Here is a 14,070-nt window from a genome sequence, read left to right as displayed (position 1 = left end):
GGACAACTTCGAGTTTTCCATTAGCTTCTCTCCAAAGAGTAAACACTCAGGTAATACCTAGAAACTGGTGACCACCATGAACTAAGGGTGTAGGGGGTGAGGGGGCTCCTTGAAAGCTGGATTTAGAAAACTGTCACTTACAGAGCAGGAGCTTAGACACTGCTCTTGAGTTCAGCGTTCCCATGAGTGTGGACTGGTGCAGGGAGACCTTCAGAACCTCCTGTTTGCCAAGGTGCACTTGTGTGACAGGAAGCCTAAGCAAACCCGTCACCTGATCAAGCACGTGACCCACTCATAAGCCTGGGGGTTGGGTTCCCACTCTGTTTCCCTGCCGCCTTGTGACCTCTGAAGGATCAGAACTTAGATTATGACGTCATAAAACACCCTCCGCAGCCAAGGCAAAGAATCAGGTGCCAGGTAGATAAACACTAAAAGTAATTTCTATATCAAGAAAGGAAGAGTGGTCCACATGGAGCAGGGCCTGCTTCCTAATAACGGAAAAGACCACTTACACAAAGCTTTTCATTCATTAAAGACTTGATTTTACAAAACAAATATTTCTGAATGAGACTGGCAGGATGTCCCATCTTTGGCCAGAATGTGGAGGAGCTTGTAACTCAAGGAAAAGGGAAAGCAACACAGCATGAGGAAGTGTTTCTTCCTGGGGCAATAAAGCTCATTCCTCATTGTCTATATTTTCTCTATAGTTTCTCTGTGATTTGAGGAGAGGAAATTCTTTTAAAATGGATGATGTTTTCCCATCAACCTCAGGAAAGATGATGGGTGATTGGATAGAGAAAGGAAGGAGGGAGAAGGGGGTCAGTTTTATCAAATTAGAAAAAAACGACATAAATCAAAGTACTGTATAGATTCCTGTCTTTAATGCATAGTGTGTCTATTTTTTGTTCCAACCTTTTATTGGGGGAGTATTTTCTTTTTAAGTCAGAGGAACTTGAGACTTGGCAAAAAAGCACCTTTGGGTTTTTTTTCTTGGTAGTGAAGCAAATATCATTTTAATGTTAAACAATCTCACAGGAAACAGCAGGATGGTTCCTTTGTGAGTCCCTTCTTTTCCTCCCGCGGGGCTCCCCACTTCAGATCAATTAGGGCTCCAGTATTTTTGGGGAAAGGTTATCACAGAGTGTCACAGGCTCAAACGTTGTCTTTTCATGCCATCCAAGCAAGTCTAACAGTTACAAATCCTTAACTACTTAAAGGACGTTATGGGAATTCCCGGGTTTCTTTTTAAGGTGGGACGAAGCCAAGTTTTGTGTGTGTGTGTGTGTGTGTGTGTGTGTGTGTGTGTGTTTTGTTTTCACAAGTATGAAGTTTAAAAGAATCAAGGGAAGGAGACAAGCGCTTCTGATGAGAGGGGACCCCGCCTAAGACAGCTGAATGCCTTAACTGCTAGCCAGCAGCAAGGCTTCAGGGAGGAGAGGGGTGAGAAGTCCTAGCTGTACCCACCCCAGAAGTCTGTAGAGCATCAGGGAAGGCAGCCCAGGCCTGACAAAGGTCTCTGAGTGACAGACAGATGAAAATTTCCAGCAGGATTGTCCAGAAGACAAACTTCTTTGAGTGGTTCCCCGGTTCGTTTCAGCAGGATCTAGGACCCCGGGGAACCAGTTTACACACACACACACACACACACACCCCTAAACCCTTTCCTGTATGGTAAGAACCAGTAACCCACAACATTCTCCCCCTCTCCCCACCCACCCAGCAGCGCTGAGAAGCTGAAACGACTGGAATAAGGTTACTCAGTGAATCTATAGCAGGACATAGAGTAGGTTATCAGAGGAAGAGTGGCTAAGAAGGATTCTGTGTGCTCCAGGTTCTCTGAGATCACAAAGTGGGTCTTCATCCTTGTTCACACACCCTTTCTAGGATCTGCTCCAGATGGGATGTCCCCAGCTGTTCTCAAACAGTAAGACCAAAAATCGCCTTTGCTCTCCTGGGTGCTAGGGTTAGTCCCCTTCCCAGGGGAAGGCCATGCCAGGCAGGAAGGCTGGCTTGCAACAGTGCGAGCTTGCAAACGAGCTTGGGACTCTAGGGATTCGCAGGCCACCCGGAGTTCCTCCTTGCCGCCGGTGGGGACCAGGGCTCCTGGACCTGGGCTCCTGGACTCAGGCGGCAGCAGGCTGGTTCAGGAGGAGGAGAGCGTCAGATCGGCCCACGCGGGCCGGGACTGGGGTGGGGCTCCGTGGCTCCCAGCTCCCCTGTGCTCCCCGCCCCCGCCGGCCCGCTCACCCCAGCCTGCTCCGCCGGCGCGCGTTCCTCGGGCGCCACCTCTTTGCGACTCGCTCACTTCTCAGCAGGTTGGCCACGGAGCGTGTGAACCTTCCAAGGCTGGGCTCACAGCTCCTCTCCAACCTGCGCCGCCCCAGCTGGGCCGCTCCGCCCCGCCGCCGGAACCCGCCCTCGCGGCCACCTGGCCCTCGCATCCACGACACGCGCGCCTGCAACTTGTTCAAGGGCGTTGTGGAATCAACTTTCCGGAAGCAACCAGCCCACCGGAGGAGGTAGACCGACAGCTATGTATATATACGCTCTCTGCCGCAAGTGGCTGTGCACCCAGAGGCCCGGTGCGCAGGACAGCTGACTCCTGCGGGACACTCGCGTTTGAAGAGGGGTTCGCCCTGCCCCGCGACCCAGAGCGCTGCCGCCAAGACTAATTAGACATTGCTATGGGAGCCACAGCAACGCGTCGCGCATCCCCGACGCCTATGTAAAACGTTCGGTTTTCGCTCTTTCAGAGGAAACTCTCTGATTGCTTTTTCCCTTCTCGGGTCCCTTTTTTTGCCTGTGCGGTTTGAGAGAGGCACAGTTGGAGGCGCTGATTCCTACAAAAGTAAGTGCTCAGGGGCTCGGAAACACTTTTTTGCTTTCTTTTTCTTGTTTTCTTTTTTCCTTATAACTTGTGAGATGCTCTCGACATTGGAGTGGCTTGTTGGGAAGCCACGGGGTTCCAAAAGAGGGAGAGGGGCAGTGCGGGGAAGAGACAGATGGAGAGCCAGGACTGACCCTCGGGTTCCACTCTTGCAGGTCCCCAGAGCCAGCGAGCGGCACGATGCTGCGGAGGCTGGTTCAGCAGTGGAGCGTCCTGGTGTTCCTGCTCAGCTACTCCGTGCCCTCCCGCGGGCGCTCGGTGGAGGGGCTTGGTCGCAGGCTGTAAGTACCGGGTCTTCCTCCGGGGTGAGGGATGGTGGAGACCAGCACCAGAGGTGGCCGAGCTGAGGCGAGCAATGCGGAAGCCAAGAGCTCAGAGCCTTCCCTGATGCTCTCAACCTGAGTTAGACACAGTCACGGGGTACCTGCTAGCATGGGGCTGAGCCCAGGAGAGCCGGCTAGAGAGCTGGTGAGACCCTAAAAGGGACAATCAAGAAACAAGTTTGGTGTGCCTTTCTGTAAGAGGGACTCTTTTTCAGAATCTCTGCCGGCAAGATATCTGCCTGTAGGGAACCACCAAAGTTACTTTATCCACCAGGAGGTTCTGAAACTCATCAGGAAAACTGAGGGATTCAGGAACTGTCTGCGCTTGTGTGTGTGTGTGTGTGTGTGTGTGTGTGTGTGTGTGTGTGTGTGTGTGTGTGTGTGTGTGTGTACGCGCGTGAATATGTCTAAATGAAGTGGGTGGCAGTTTGCGTGTGAGAAGCAAAAACTTTGTGCCTAGTTTCATTATGAATGACATAATTTTAAGCATATAAAACAGGACCGTGTTACATAACAAAGCATATTATATAATTTAGTAGTAACAACTTTTTAGTGGCAAATGTCCAACTTTAGTATCGATACCATTCAGGAAGGCGGTGTGCTTGCGTCCAAAATGGACTTTAGGTGTGGAAACTTTCTTTTTCCTGGAATTATTGCTAACGGTTCTTTAATCCGGAGTCGAAATATTTGCATTGTGGACTGAAAGGTTGTAGTTAGGCATTCTCAGCTGGCGTTTCGGTCTCTGGTTTTTGTTTTCTTTAAGAAGAGTGATTTTGACTTTGAGATAAGCATACATCCAAGTACGCCAGCAAAACATCTCAGCAGTAGGCATGCTTGAATCTGGCTGTCTTGATAGGCTACTGGGCACAGTTCATCGATGTGGATGTAATACCATCTAGGGCTGCATTCTCTTAACACAGACTCTGTTCGGGATGGGAAAATCATAAAGTTTAAGAACTGAGCCGTTTGGCTCTGGAGAAGGCATTAGGAGGACTTGCTCACCTCACAATAGAAGCAGCAATCTCTACCTAATATTTACAGTCAGGTTCCTGGTGCTTCTTGTAAACTCCCGAGGGTATACAAAAAGGCAACTGTTCAGCGCCTGCTTCTGGTCTATTCTTATTAGTTTGGCAGAAAAAATCTTTAAATGAAATTACTTTAGACATGTCTGGATCTTGGCACCAAAATGAAACTATTATGAATCTCCTAAGGCAAGTTGTGTAGAGCATTGTACTGGAGATAAGGCAGCATTGTCCCGAGAGTGAGTGTACTGCTGCCTTACTTCTCAAAATTGTCTTCAGACTTTTTGCTCATTTTTGAGACTTGTGTGAAATTCAATTACCTAGCATCCAAATATAAATTCAGATGAGCTGGATTTTTTTTTAGAAAAAAAAAAAGCACACTTACATACTGTATTTATTTGGATAAGAATTTCTGTCTTGGAACAGAGCCAACTTTTTCTTTAAAGTTGCCTAATACCTATTTTCTCTTTTGAGAGAGAGTAAATGAGCCATGCTTGAGTCTACAATGACGGCATAAAAATAGCACTAAGCTATCCTTACATCTGTTTTTAACTCTTTCTTTGTTGCATCTTCCAGAACTGCCCCCTTGGAAACCACTTGGCAGCTAGGAACTCTGCACTAGCTCTGCTTGTAGGTGAAATATAATAGGGTAGTTAAATGCTCACACTTGGCTATGATTATCAAACTACAAGATAGATACCCCTATCCCTAATGTTAATAGCTCATCACGTCATAGCTGAGGTTTTTGAGGGAGTCGAAATCATCATAGCCAAATGGAGGGTTGTTTTCTTTTAACTCATTATTTTTGCGCACGTGCTGGAAAAAAAAAAAAAAAACCATTTACGGACTACTTCCCAAAATCAGGCTAGCTCCTTGAAATTCTAACTTACCATCAAACCCTAATGTTCAACTTTAGGGACACTGCTTAAAATGTATTGAATTTTTTTTTAAGTTAGAGATTTGTATTTTTTTAGAGACAGAAGACTATTGTAAGTGTGCTTCCTAAGCCATCGGAAGGTGAATTATAATGGCTGGCTCATGATCAAATTGCCTACTAGAAAGTTGGGGTGGATGGACGCTGCTGTGTAGATGAATACAGTGGCTAGAGATTCTCCATGTTTGCCATAGCAAGGGAACCCCGAGTGATGGAGAAGCCCGAGGCATCGTTGGCTGTCTTGCTTAGGCCAGATTGGGTCTATTCCACATAATGAAGGAATAACTTTCTACTGAGTCATGGGGATTGGAAGGGAGCTCTGTGAGTCATGCTAACTCTAACACCCTAACCCTGTCTCCTCTGTGGACCACAGAGCTTTTCTCAAACTCCCAACGCTTCCCCTGAGCCTCACATCAGCACACACAAACTTGGGCAGAGAACTTTCCATGTCTGCTGTTCCCTTTCCTTGACAGCCCTGAGATACCTCATTTCCCTCCTTGAAAACTCCCTCGGGAACGTTTTTCTTTCTAGCAGAGCAGCTATGTTTTGACTGAAGTCCAAGTTACCTCTGATAAACTTCTGCCCAATTTTTTTCTTTTAATTTTTTTTTACAGTAACCAAAGACAAGGATAAAGTATAAATCCACTTATTTTTCCATGCTGGCACTTTGGTTTGTAATAAGATCCATGTCAACCGCTGTGCTATGAAATGTTTACAGATCGTGATTGCTGCCATATTTGCAGCTAAAAATGTTTCAGCATTATCTACGTTGAAAATCCTTTAATTCATTTCTCACAACTGAGAGCTATCCTGCCTGTTCGCGTCACACATCTCTGTCATTTCTTATAATCCTTTGGACAATTTCATGGGGCTAATTTCCCATTGATGGTAAAGATATCATTGTGTTCTTCCACTCCTTCAGTGCAATTTCCCAAACAGATATGTGTTCTCCACAGTATTTTAAAGGCAGTTGGTCCTAAAGATACTAAGTAATTTGTCTTAACAGTACGTAAGATAGGGGCTGTGTACCCCACCTGAGAGGTACCAAACACCATGCTACTTGCATTTTATAAAACACAAGGATAAACTATTGTTGCACTTTCCATGAGAACCGTTCTGAGAAAGTACAGCTTCTCAGTTGTGAAGGCGCCATGACTCATAGTGACAGGCTGGCCAACATGACAGACACACATGCCAGTGACAGAGGCAAGGGCAATGGAGACTTGATGCAAATAGACCAACCATAACGGTTTGGCTCCAAGCTGAGATAGAATTGAGAATTAACTTGAAGACAAGAAGCACATCAGCCAGGAATTGGAAAATAAATAAAGTCCCTAGAATGATTAATTATCAGCAAAAGATTCTTTCTAGTGAGATATTTCGGTAAAATATACTAAACTGCAGTGCTTTGGAAGCCACCATTAGAGTAATTGTGTCCTTTAAAATGTTATTAGAGGATATAAATACATTGTACCCAAACCTCAAATTTGTAGACTATTAAAAGTTTCCAGATTGCTGTTACCAGAGTAAGAGAATTTTAATCTATTCGAATGTGGCACCTTCGGAAAGGAAGAGCGCCTCCTTCATGCCTCATTTAAACCAGGCCCCTGTTAAATTCCTTTTCATGAAGTCATACCTTTTTTTAAAAACCAGCTATATGGCTTAAAGTCAGTCCCCACACCAAACTACTACAAGGAAGCTGGCACTCCGACCCCACCCCACCCCCCACAGTACACCAAGCTCTGAGAACCCTGCCTCCTCATACTGCTGCTGAAAGCTACCTTGGGTGGAGTTGGTCTTCAAGAATTAGGATCAGTCTCCATAGGGTCAATCCACTCTCATGTGCTTCTTACGCTGCGCTGTTTCTTGTTCCCTTGCTGTGACACTCGCTTCTGCCTTTCTTGGACTTGAGAACACGTTGGGGACTTTTGAGAATCAGAGTCCTGTTTTGTGGACTTTCCTCATCTGGACTAGGAAAGGGTCATCTCATCTCCACCCCTCATTTTTCCCCATCTTTAAAATGGGCCCGAGGAAGCTGTTCATTATTCTCCTGTTTCCCTGAAGAGCCGGCAAAGTTCTACTAAAAAGGCAAAAAGGCCCCAGACACTCTTGTGAGAATGAAGTGAGAGCACTCAGGAAGTGGGCCCGGGAAATGCACTCAGATATTTCTGAAGAAAAACCATTTCAGAGAGCTAGGTCTATTGGTGAAAACTGGATTTGGTCTAAACTTAATTAAAAGGTTTAGATAACGGTGCACACCTATGATCCCAGCACTTGGGGATCTAAAGCGAAGAAAAGAAAGAACGGGAGTTGGGGGGAGGGGGGCAAAGAAGAAAAGAAAGTGTGAGTTGGAGCAAGCCCGGTGACTGGCGTAACGGATAGTGACTAGTGTAAACCGTAGATGCCCTCAAACTCAAGGCAATCCACCTGCCTCAGCTTTCTAAGCACTGAAGCTATGAGTGTTCACCATCTTCCTATGTCCCTCTCACCTTTTAATTAAAAAGAAAACATTAAGAGGAATAGGTGGAGCTCACTGAGGCAGAGCTCAGAAATAGACCACTTGCTGCTACTACTTCAGGGGGAAACTTACCTATTTGGCCTCTTCTCCCTTCACCTTCACGTACAGGTTCCTGCTGAGCGGTGTTCACAAATGTTACATTCTTTAGCGCAATGTTTCTCTTACCCGCCTTGCCTTCCCTTCAGCCCTCCCTCAGTCTTCTTGCCTTACTCTCACACTTGGTACTTCAGCTGTTTGTGTTATCATGGTCTCAGTGTGTGTGTGTGTGTGTGTGTGTGTGTGTGTGTGTGCGTGTAAGCTTGGAGGGCGCTCACTTAGAGCAAATTCATCTGCATTTCCTAGGATTCAATCTGTCCCGGAAAAGCTGGGAACTAGACGCCTGAGTTTGCTTCTCCAACAGAACTCTGGAAACTGTGACAGAATCCTCATGGTTTAGGGTACCTCTCCTAGTTAGATTTCCTGCAGCAATACCTCAGGGCAACTTACTTTATTTTATTCTTTAGTGTATATTTCCAGTGCTGAAGACTGAACTGAGCAAGCGTTTTCTGTGACTGAGCCTAGTTTCTGAGCATAACTGAATCATGTTGTCAGCAATCGTGGGGGCTAAATTTGATGACCCCTTTACTTTATACAAATGAATCCCCCCAAAATTTCCTTTTCCCACCACGGCGAGACTTGGGGACTGGTTCCCAGGTCCCCCCTCCCTACCTCCCCTCCCTACTCTAGAGGGCAACTGTTCACCATCTTATTCCTTCAAGTAACCCACAGGCAGGTCCTCAGCTGACAACTGTCTTCTCCCCCGACAGAAAACGCGCGGTGTCAGAGCACCAGCTACTGCATGACAAGGGCAAGTCCATCCAAGACTTGCGCCGCCGTTTCTTCCTCCACCATCTGATTGCGGAGATCCACACAGCTGAAATCAGAGCTACCTCGGAGGTGTCCCCTAACTCCAAACCTGCTCCCAACACCAAAAACCACCCCGTGCGGTTTGGGTCAGACGACGAGGGCAGATACCTAACTCAGGAAACCAACAAGGTGGAGACGTACAAAGAGCAGCCACTCAAGACGCCCGGGAAGAAGAAGAAGGGCAAGCCGGGGAAACGCAGAGAACAGGAGAAAAAAAAGCGAAGGACTCGGTCCGCCTGGCCAGGCACAACTGGGAGTGGCCTGCTTGAGGACCCCCAGCCCCACACCTCCACCACCTCGACCTCGCTGGAGCCCAGCTCAAGGTATTGTCTGTCCGCTGTGCTCAGTAGGGCTCCCCTCCCTCCACCGGCCTGGGTCCCAGAGATGCAGAATCCTCTGTATCTTGATCTGAGACTACATGAGTTAGGCCACAATCTCAGTCCCATTCCTGGTTAGCCTGCTAGACAATTTAATTTCCCTACTTCCCTCCCACCAGCCCAATCAACCATCCTTCCTCCCCGCCTCCCTCCCTCCCTTCCATCCTCCCTTCCTTCTCCCCTTCCTTTCCACCCTCTCCCCTCCTCTCCTCCCTCCTTCCTTATCTCCCTACTCTTCTCCCCTCTCTGATTCCTGTCTTCCTCACTCCTCCCCACACACAGGGTCTTCCTCAAGCCAAGGCTGACTGAGCTCAAAGCAACCCTCCTGCCCTAGCCTCCCAAAAGCTGGAATTATAAGTATTCCCTGCCAACAGAGTCATAGTAATTTTAATCCTTACTTGAGCTTCTGAACCTGATGAGCCTCATCATGGTTTTCTGGGAAATTAGACTTGTTCCTCAGGTCAGCGTCTTGGAAAACTTTCCTGATAGTTTTTTATTTCTTGCTTTTCATTCCTTGTTTTCAAAGAGGAAGTCATTGGTAATCCCCATCAGCATGGCGAGGTAGTGTCTCACATAAGAACTGAGCCGTTCTCACATTGTTCAATTAACTGCATTTCATTACGTTTCCATCTTATTTTAATGTGGAGAAATTAAGTTACTTTTTTGAAACACAGGCTTTGTGTTTATTTGATTTTTAACTGAGCTGGTCTCAACCAACTCAAAAAAAAAAAAAAAGAACTGGTTCTGATATTTTTCAGTCTTAGTTTAGATTCAGTTTTTGCACAAGCTGGCATGATTTTCCCCTGCTAACACTGTAAGGAATAAGGAGACGCCACATCTTGCAGCTGGCTTACCCCTCTCTCACATGAGCAGGGGCTCAGAGCACTCACAGGTAACAGTTCAGTAACTCAGGTTCAGGTCTCGGGTCTAACATTAACATCCACCACCTTGAGCAAATGAAGAGCCAGACTGGCTTTTGTCTTCTATGACAAAGTACCAAGCTCATGGAGCTAAGAGAAAATTGCATGCAATTACATGATTTCCAGCCCTTGTTGTGGCATCTACAGACTTGGTTCTCTTTACTTCATATAAATGTACGGGTTTGCTATGTATTTTGTATGGCAAGTGGCCAAGTTTCTATGAGGCAAATGGGGACAGATATTAATTTCATTTTACCACACAGAAAACCAAAACACCTCACAACTGGAGAACCTCAGTTAGTTCGTGGAATTGGGCTGTGCACCCCCACCCCAGCTAGGTTCATTCCCCCTTTCCTAGTGCTCAGACAAGTGCTGCGTTGGCTCAGACTTCTCCATGCACAGCCACTGATAGGACCTGCTGCTTTGCTTTGCGTTTTTACTTCTCAGTGTGGAACTTCTGTGAGGTCTGAAAGGAGGAGGAAAGCCACACAAGAGCACATCGCACATCGCACATCGCATGCAATCCGTGATCACGTTATTTAAAGTTCCCCGTGGCTGTTCCAGCTCTTTCACTTGGTACAGACAGGATTACAGAGCTCCAAGGGGGAATCCGAAACAATACTCCATCCCCTCCCCTCCTACCCAAATCCATTAACAAACAATAAATAAAACAGAAGTTACCTTGTATCCATTGCAGATTAGTTACTCAGTGTGCAACCACATTTGAGAACTCCCAGGCACAGCAGTGCTCTACTCCGCAACTAGTTAACCTGAGCTGACTCACTGACGTACCCAGGGTACTTGCAGATGTAAATACAATGTATATATCTGTAGCTCACTCAAAACCTTCCGTTGAGTTTTGCCTTCATCAATTACCTCACAGTATACATGTGTCTATATAGAACTATAAAAACAGAAGCATCAGTAACTTTAATGAGTGCTTCTTCTTTCCTTTAAAGTCTGTGCTCATCTTCAGGTGTCTGAAATTGACAATCAACGTCCATCAATTCTTATGCCTGGTGCTAAACCTCCATTAAAATGCATATAGCAAAAAAAAAAAAAAAAAAAAAAGGCAGTGTCCCAAACAGAGCCAGGCACAAGGTTGAAAGTAGTCACAAAGGGTAAGATCCAGGAGTGTGCTGCCCAAAATGTGCACAGACATGCAGACTGAGAAGTCCAAGTGAAACCTTTCGATTAAAGATCTTAAAGATTTGTAAGTGACCAGCCCTTTAAGAACACTGGTTCTCTAAGTCGGGGCTCTATGATGATTTCAGAGGTCTGACGAAGTGGCAGGTGTGAGCTTTAGTAGACATTATTATATAGTTTCTTCAGGGAAACTTACCTGTTTCCTCTCCTATAAAACATTCAAAGGAACTTTATATATATTGTATTTTATACATATTAGCATTATGATTGCATTAAAATTTTTGATGTTTGACATAAGATGCCCAGATGCAGTTAGGGACTCATTTCTGAAAATCATGTTTTGGCTTGGAAAATACTGAGTTAGAAAAATATGAAAGCTTTTTAGTGACCAAAAAACTCAGACTCTAAACATTAGCATTATCACACACATGCACACATACATAGACACACACATACACACCACATATGTTATACACACACATACATTCACACCACACACACACACACCCCGTACACCACACATACCACACACACACCACAAACACACATACACACACATGTCACATATATGTTGTTATACACACATGTACATTACACACACACTACATACACCACACACACACACACACGCCACACATAAGATATACACACACACATACATTCACATGCCACACACACACACCACATACACCCACCAAACACACACCACACACTCACTGCACACCACACACACACACCATACACTTACAGACACCACCCACCTATCACATGCACCACACAAATACACTCACACACCTCTTTTCATGCTGGTCACTTGATAACATTTTACTTGGCTTTTCCAGTATGTACCTTTAATAAAGACAGAGCCAAGGAAAGCCTAGAGAGGGTGAAAATTTGTTCCTTTCTCTTTGAGAAAAATAATTGTTCAAAATGCTATTATTTCCACTTTTGTTATCTTAAACTCAATCCAATAAGTGCCACTTAGAAAGAGACATTTTTGTAGGTGTAATGAACAAATTAGTGAATCATCATCATCATCATCATCATCATCATCATTATTATTTTGCTTTACTGCTAACATCCTTCCAGTTCCAACATTAATCTCAAACTCTCCCTTTCTCTGCAGTTAGGAGTTCTTTAAGTATCGCAACCCAATCAAAACGACTGAGAGACAGAGAGAGCTTCATGAGACTCCCTACATGTTAGCAACTCTTCTTTAAAGTTGCATGTGACACGCCAAAGTGGTCGAGACTTTTTGACTCCCACACCCACACATGTCTGCAGCGTAAGATTCCACCCACACATCCGCCTGTTAATTCAATGACACAGTCAGTTCCTACTCCCTAAGCATTTCCTTATAAATGAGCGTGTTTTTCACTGAAATAGACTTTACAAAGAGAGGGAGCAGGAAGTTCTCAGAGCCCCAGCCCCATGCACACACAGTCACAATAGTCCCCACCCCAGCACTAACTGAGTAATCACACAGACAGAGAGAACAACAGTAACTCAGTTTATTCCTAGGTGTCTGGTCACTTAAAATAGACTTTTGCTGAGACAGGAAGATTGCAAGTTTGAGATTGACATGGCCTATCCAGTGAGAGACTTTCTTTTAAAAGACGTTTTTTTTTTTCTTTTGAAAAAATCCATTTGAGCCAAACTACTAGAGACAAATAATTCTTGCTTTTGTCCCTGAAGTTAAAATCCAGTATCAGCCTCATAATGAGTGTGTAAAGACAGCTCAAAAAAGTTGACAGGTCGCATCCCATGAACACGGCATGTTCTGGCTAACGACCCCTCCTTCAGTGTGTGTCCAGCGTCCTGTGCCCACCAGCGTCACAGTCCACAGCTAAATGAGCGTCCAGGCAGAATAAACAGGCTTTGGCCCACTCACGTCATATATGCTGAAAAACAAACTTCCTAGTGAGGAACACTGGTGACTGAGGCCCCAGCTTGTCTCCGCCTCCAGATCCTCCATCACAATGTTTTCCTGACACGCCGCTGGCAGACAGCGTGCTTCTCCTTTCTCTGGCTGACCACAGCTGGTTATCCAGGCCCTCTTTTCTGTCTGTGCCACACTGACCTCTCAGTTGGATCAAGGACTCCAGCCATAGCTGAGGTTCCCGAGTCGGGTGGACTCCCAAGCGGTACTTTCCGTAGGGCGCGCCTTGAGGTCCCGCCTTCTCTTCCCACTGAGATCCTGCCTGTCTCTTTCGCTCACGTCTTTTAATCGCGTGTTGTCCGGTCTGCAAGAGAGATTAATCTCCGTTTTTTTTCCCCCTTCCTTGTCTTCACAGGACGCATTGAAACTTTCACCGAAGATCTTCCAAGGACACGTTACAGGATTCTGTAATAGTAAACATATGGAAAGTATTAGACGTATTTATTGCCTGTACATACTGTAAATGCATTGGGATCAAACTGTCTCCCCAGGAAACTGCACATGGGTCATGTGAATATTTTTCCTTCTTTTTTTTTTTTTTTTGCCAAGGCTAATCCAATTATTACTGTCACTGTTACCATAATTTATTTTGTCAACTGATTTTTTTTTTTGTAAATGTATCTTGGTGCTGCTGACTCTGTTTTTTTGTAACATAATGCACTTTAGGTATACATATCAAGTATGTCGATGAATTTAACGCGAAAAAGTGTCTCTATTTTGTGGTTCATTTTGATGAGTTCTGAAATATAATTATCTAGACTGATCTCCCTCTGCGCATGTAAAAATGGCAGTATTTTAAATTTGTAAAGAATGTCTAATAAAATATAATCTAATTACACCGTGACTTACAATGCTGATTTTAATTCTTTAAGGTTTCTAATCAGAGAAACACAGTACAATTTTTTTTTAAATTCTACTTGAATAAAATCCTAAGCTTCATGTGTTTGTGTGGGCATCTACTCCAATGTGTCCGCATTAGCTTTTAGTTAAAAACCACTTAAAATGTATTTTGTCCAATATTTCAGTTCAAGTCAATAGAATGGCTGAACAGCCCAAACTTCAAGTTGAAAAGAAAGACAAGAAAGGGCAAAAAATAAG

At 45.1% G+C, this 14,070-nt stretch overlaps 1 protein-coding gene across 2 annotated transcripts; it reads left to right on the top strand.

Moving 5' to 3' along the window:
• Nucleotides 1–2,791: 2,791 nt before the first annotated feature.
• Pthlh (parathyroid hormone like hormone) lies at nucleotides 2,792–13,816 on the top strand. 2 transcript variants are annotated; one of them, XM_032907300.1, is made up of 4 exons: nucleotides 2,792–2,848; nucleotides 3,043–3,168; nucleotides 8,491–8,913; nucleotides 13,328–13,816. In XM_032907300.1, exons 2-4 carry the CDS (start codon nucleotides 3,068–3,070, stop codon nucleotides 13,335–13,337), a joined length of 534 nt encoding a protein of 177 aa, XP_032763191.1. In that variant the 5' UTR covers nucleotides 2,792–2,848; nucleotides 3,043–3,067; the 3' UTR covers nucleotides 13,338–13,816. The 2 variants fall into 2 exon arrangements, with proteins under 2 accessions (XP_032763191.1, XP_032763192.1); XM_032907301.1 differs by lacking the exon at nucleotides 2,792–2,848 and having other exon boundaries at nucleotides 2,977–3,168.
• The last annotated feature ends 254 nt before the right edge of the window (nucleotides 13,817–14,070 follow it).

The sequence above is a fragment of the Rattus rattus genome, chromosome 6, assembly GCF_011064425.1.
Source record: "Rattus rattus isolate New Zealand chromosome 6, Rrattus_CSIRO_v1, whole genome shotgun sequence".
Taxonomy (NCBI): domain Eukaryota; kingdom Metazoa; phylum Chordata; class Mammalia; order Rodentia; family Muridae; genus Rattus; species Rattus rattus.
The sequence above is the reverse complement of the archived record's forward strand: the minus strand, read 5'-3'. Positions and strand labels throughout refer to the sequence as shown.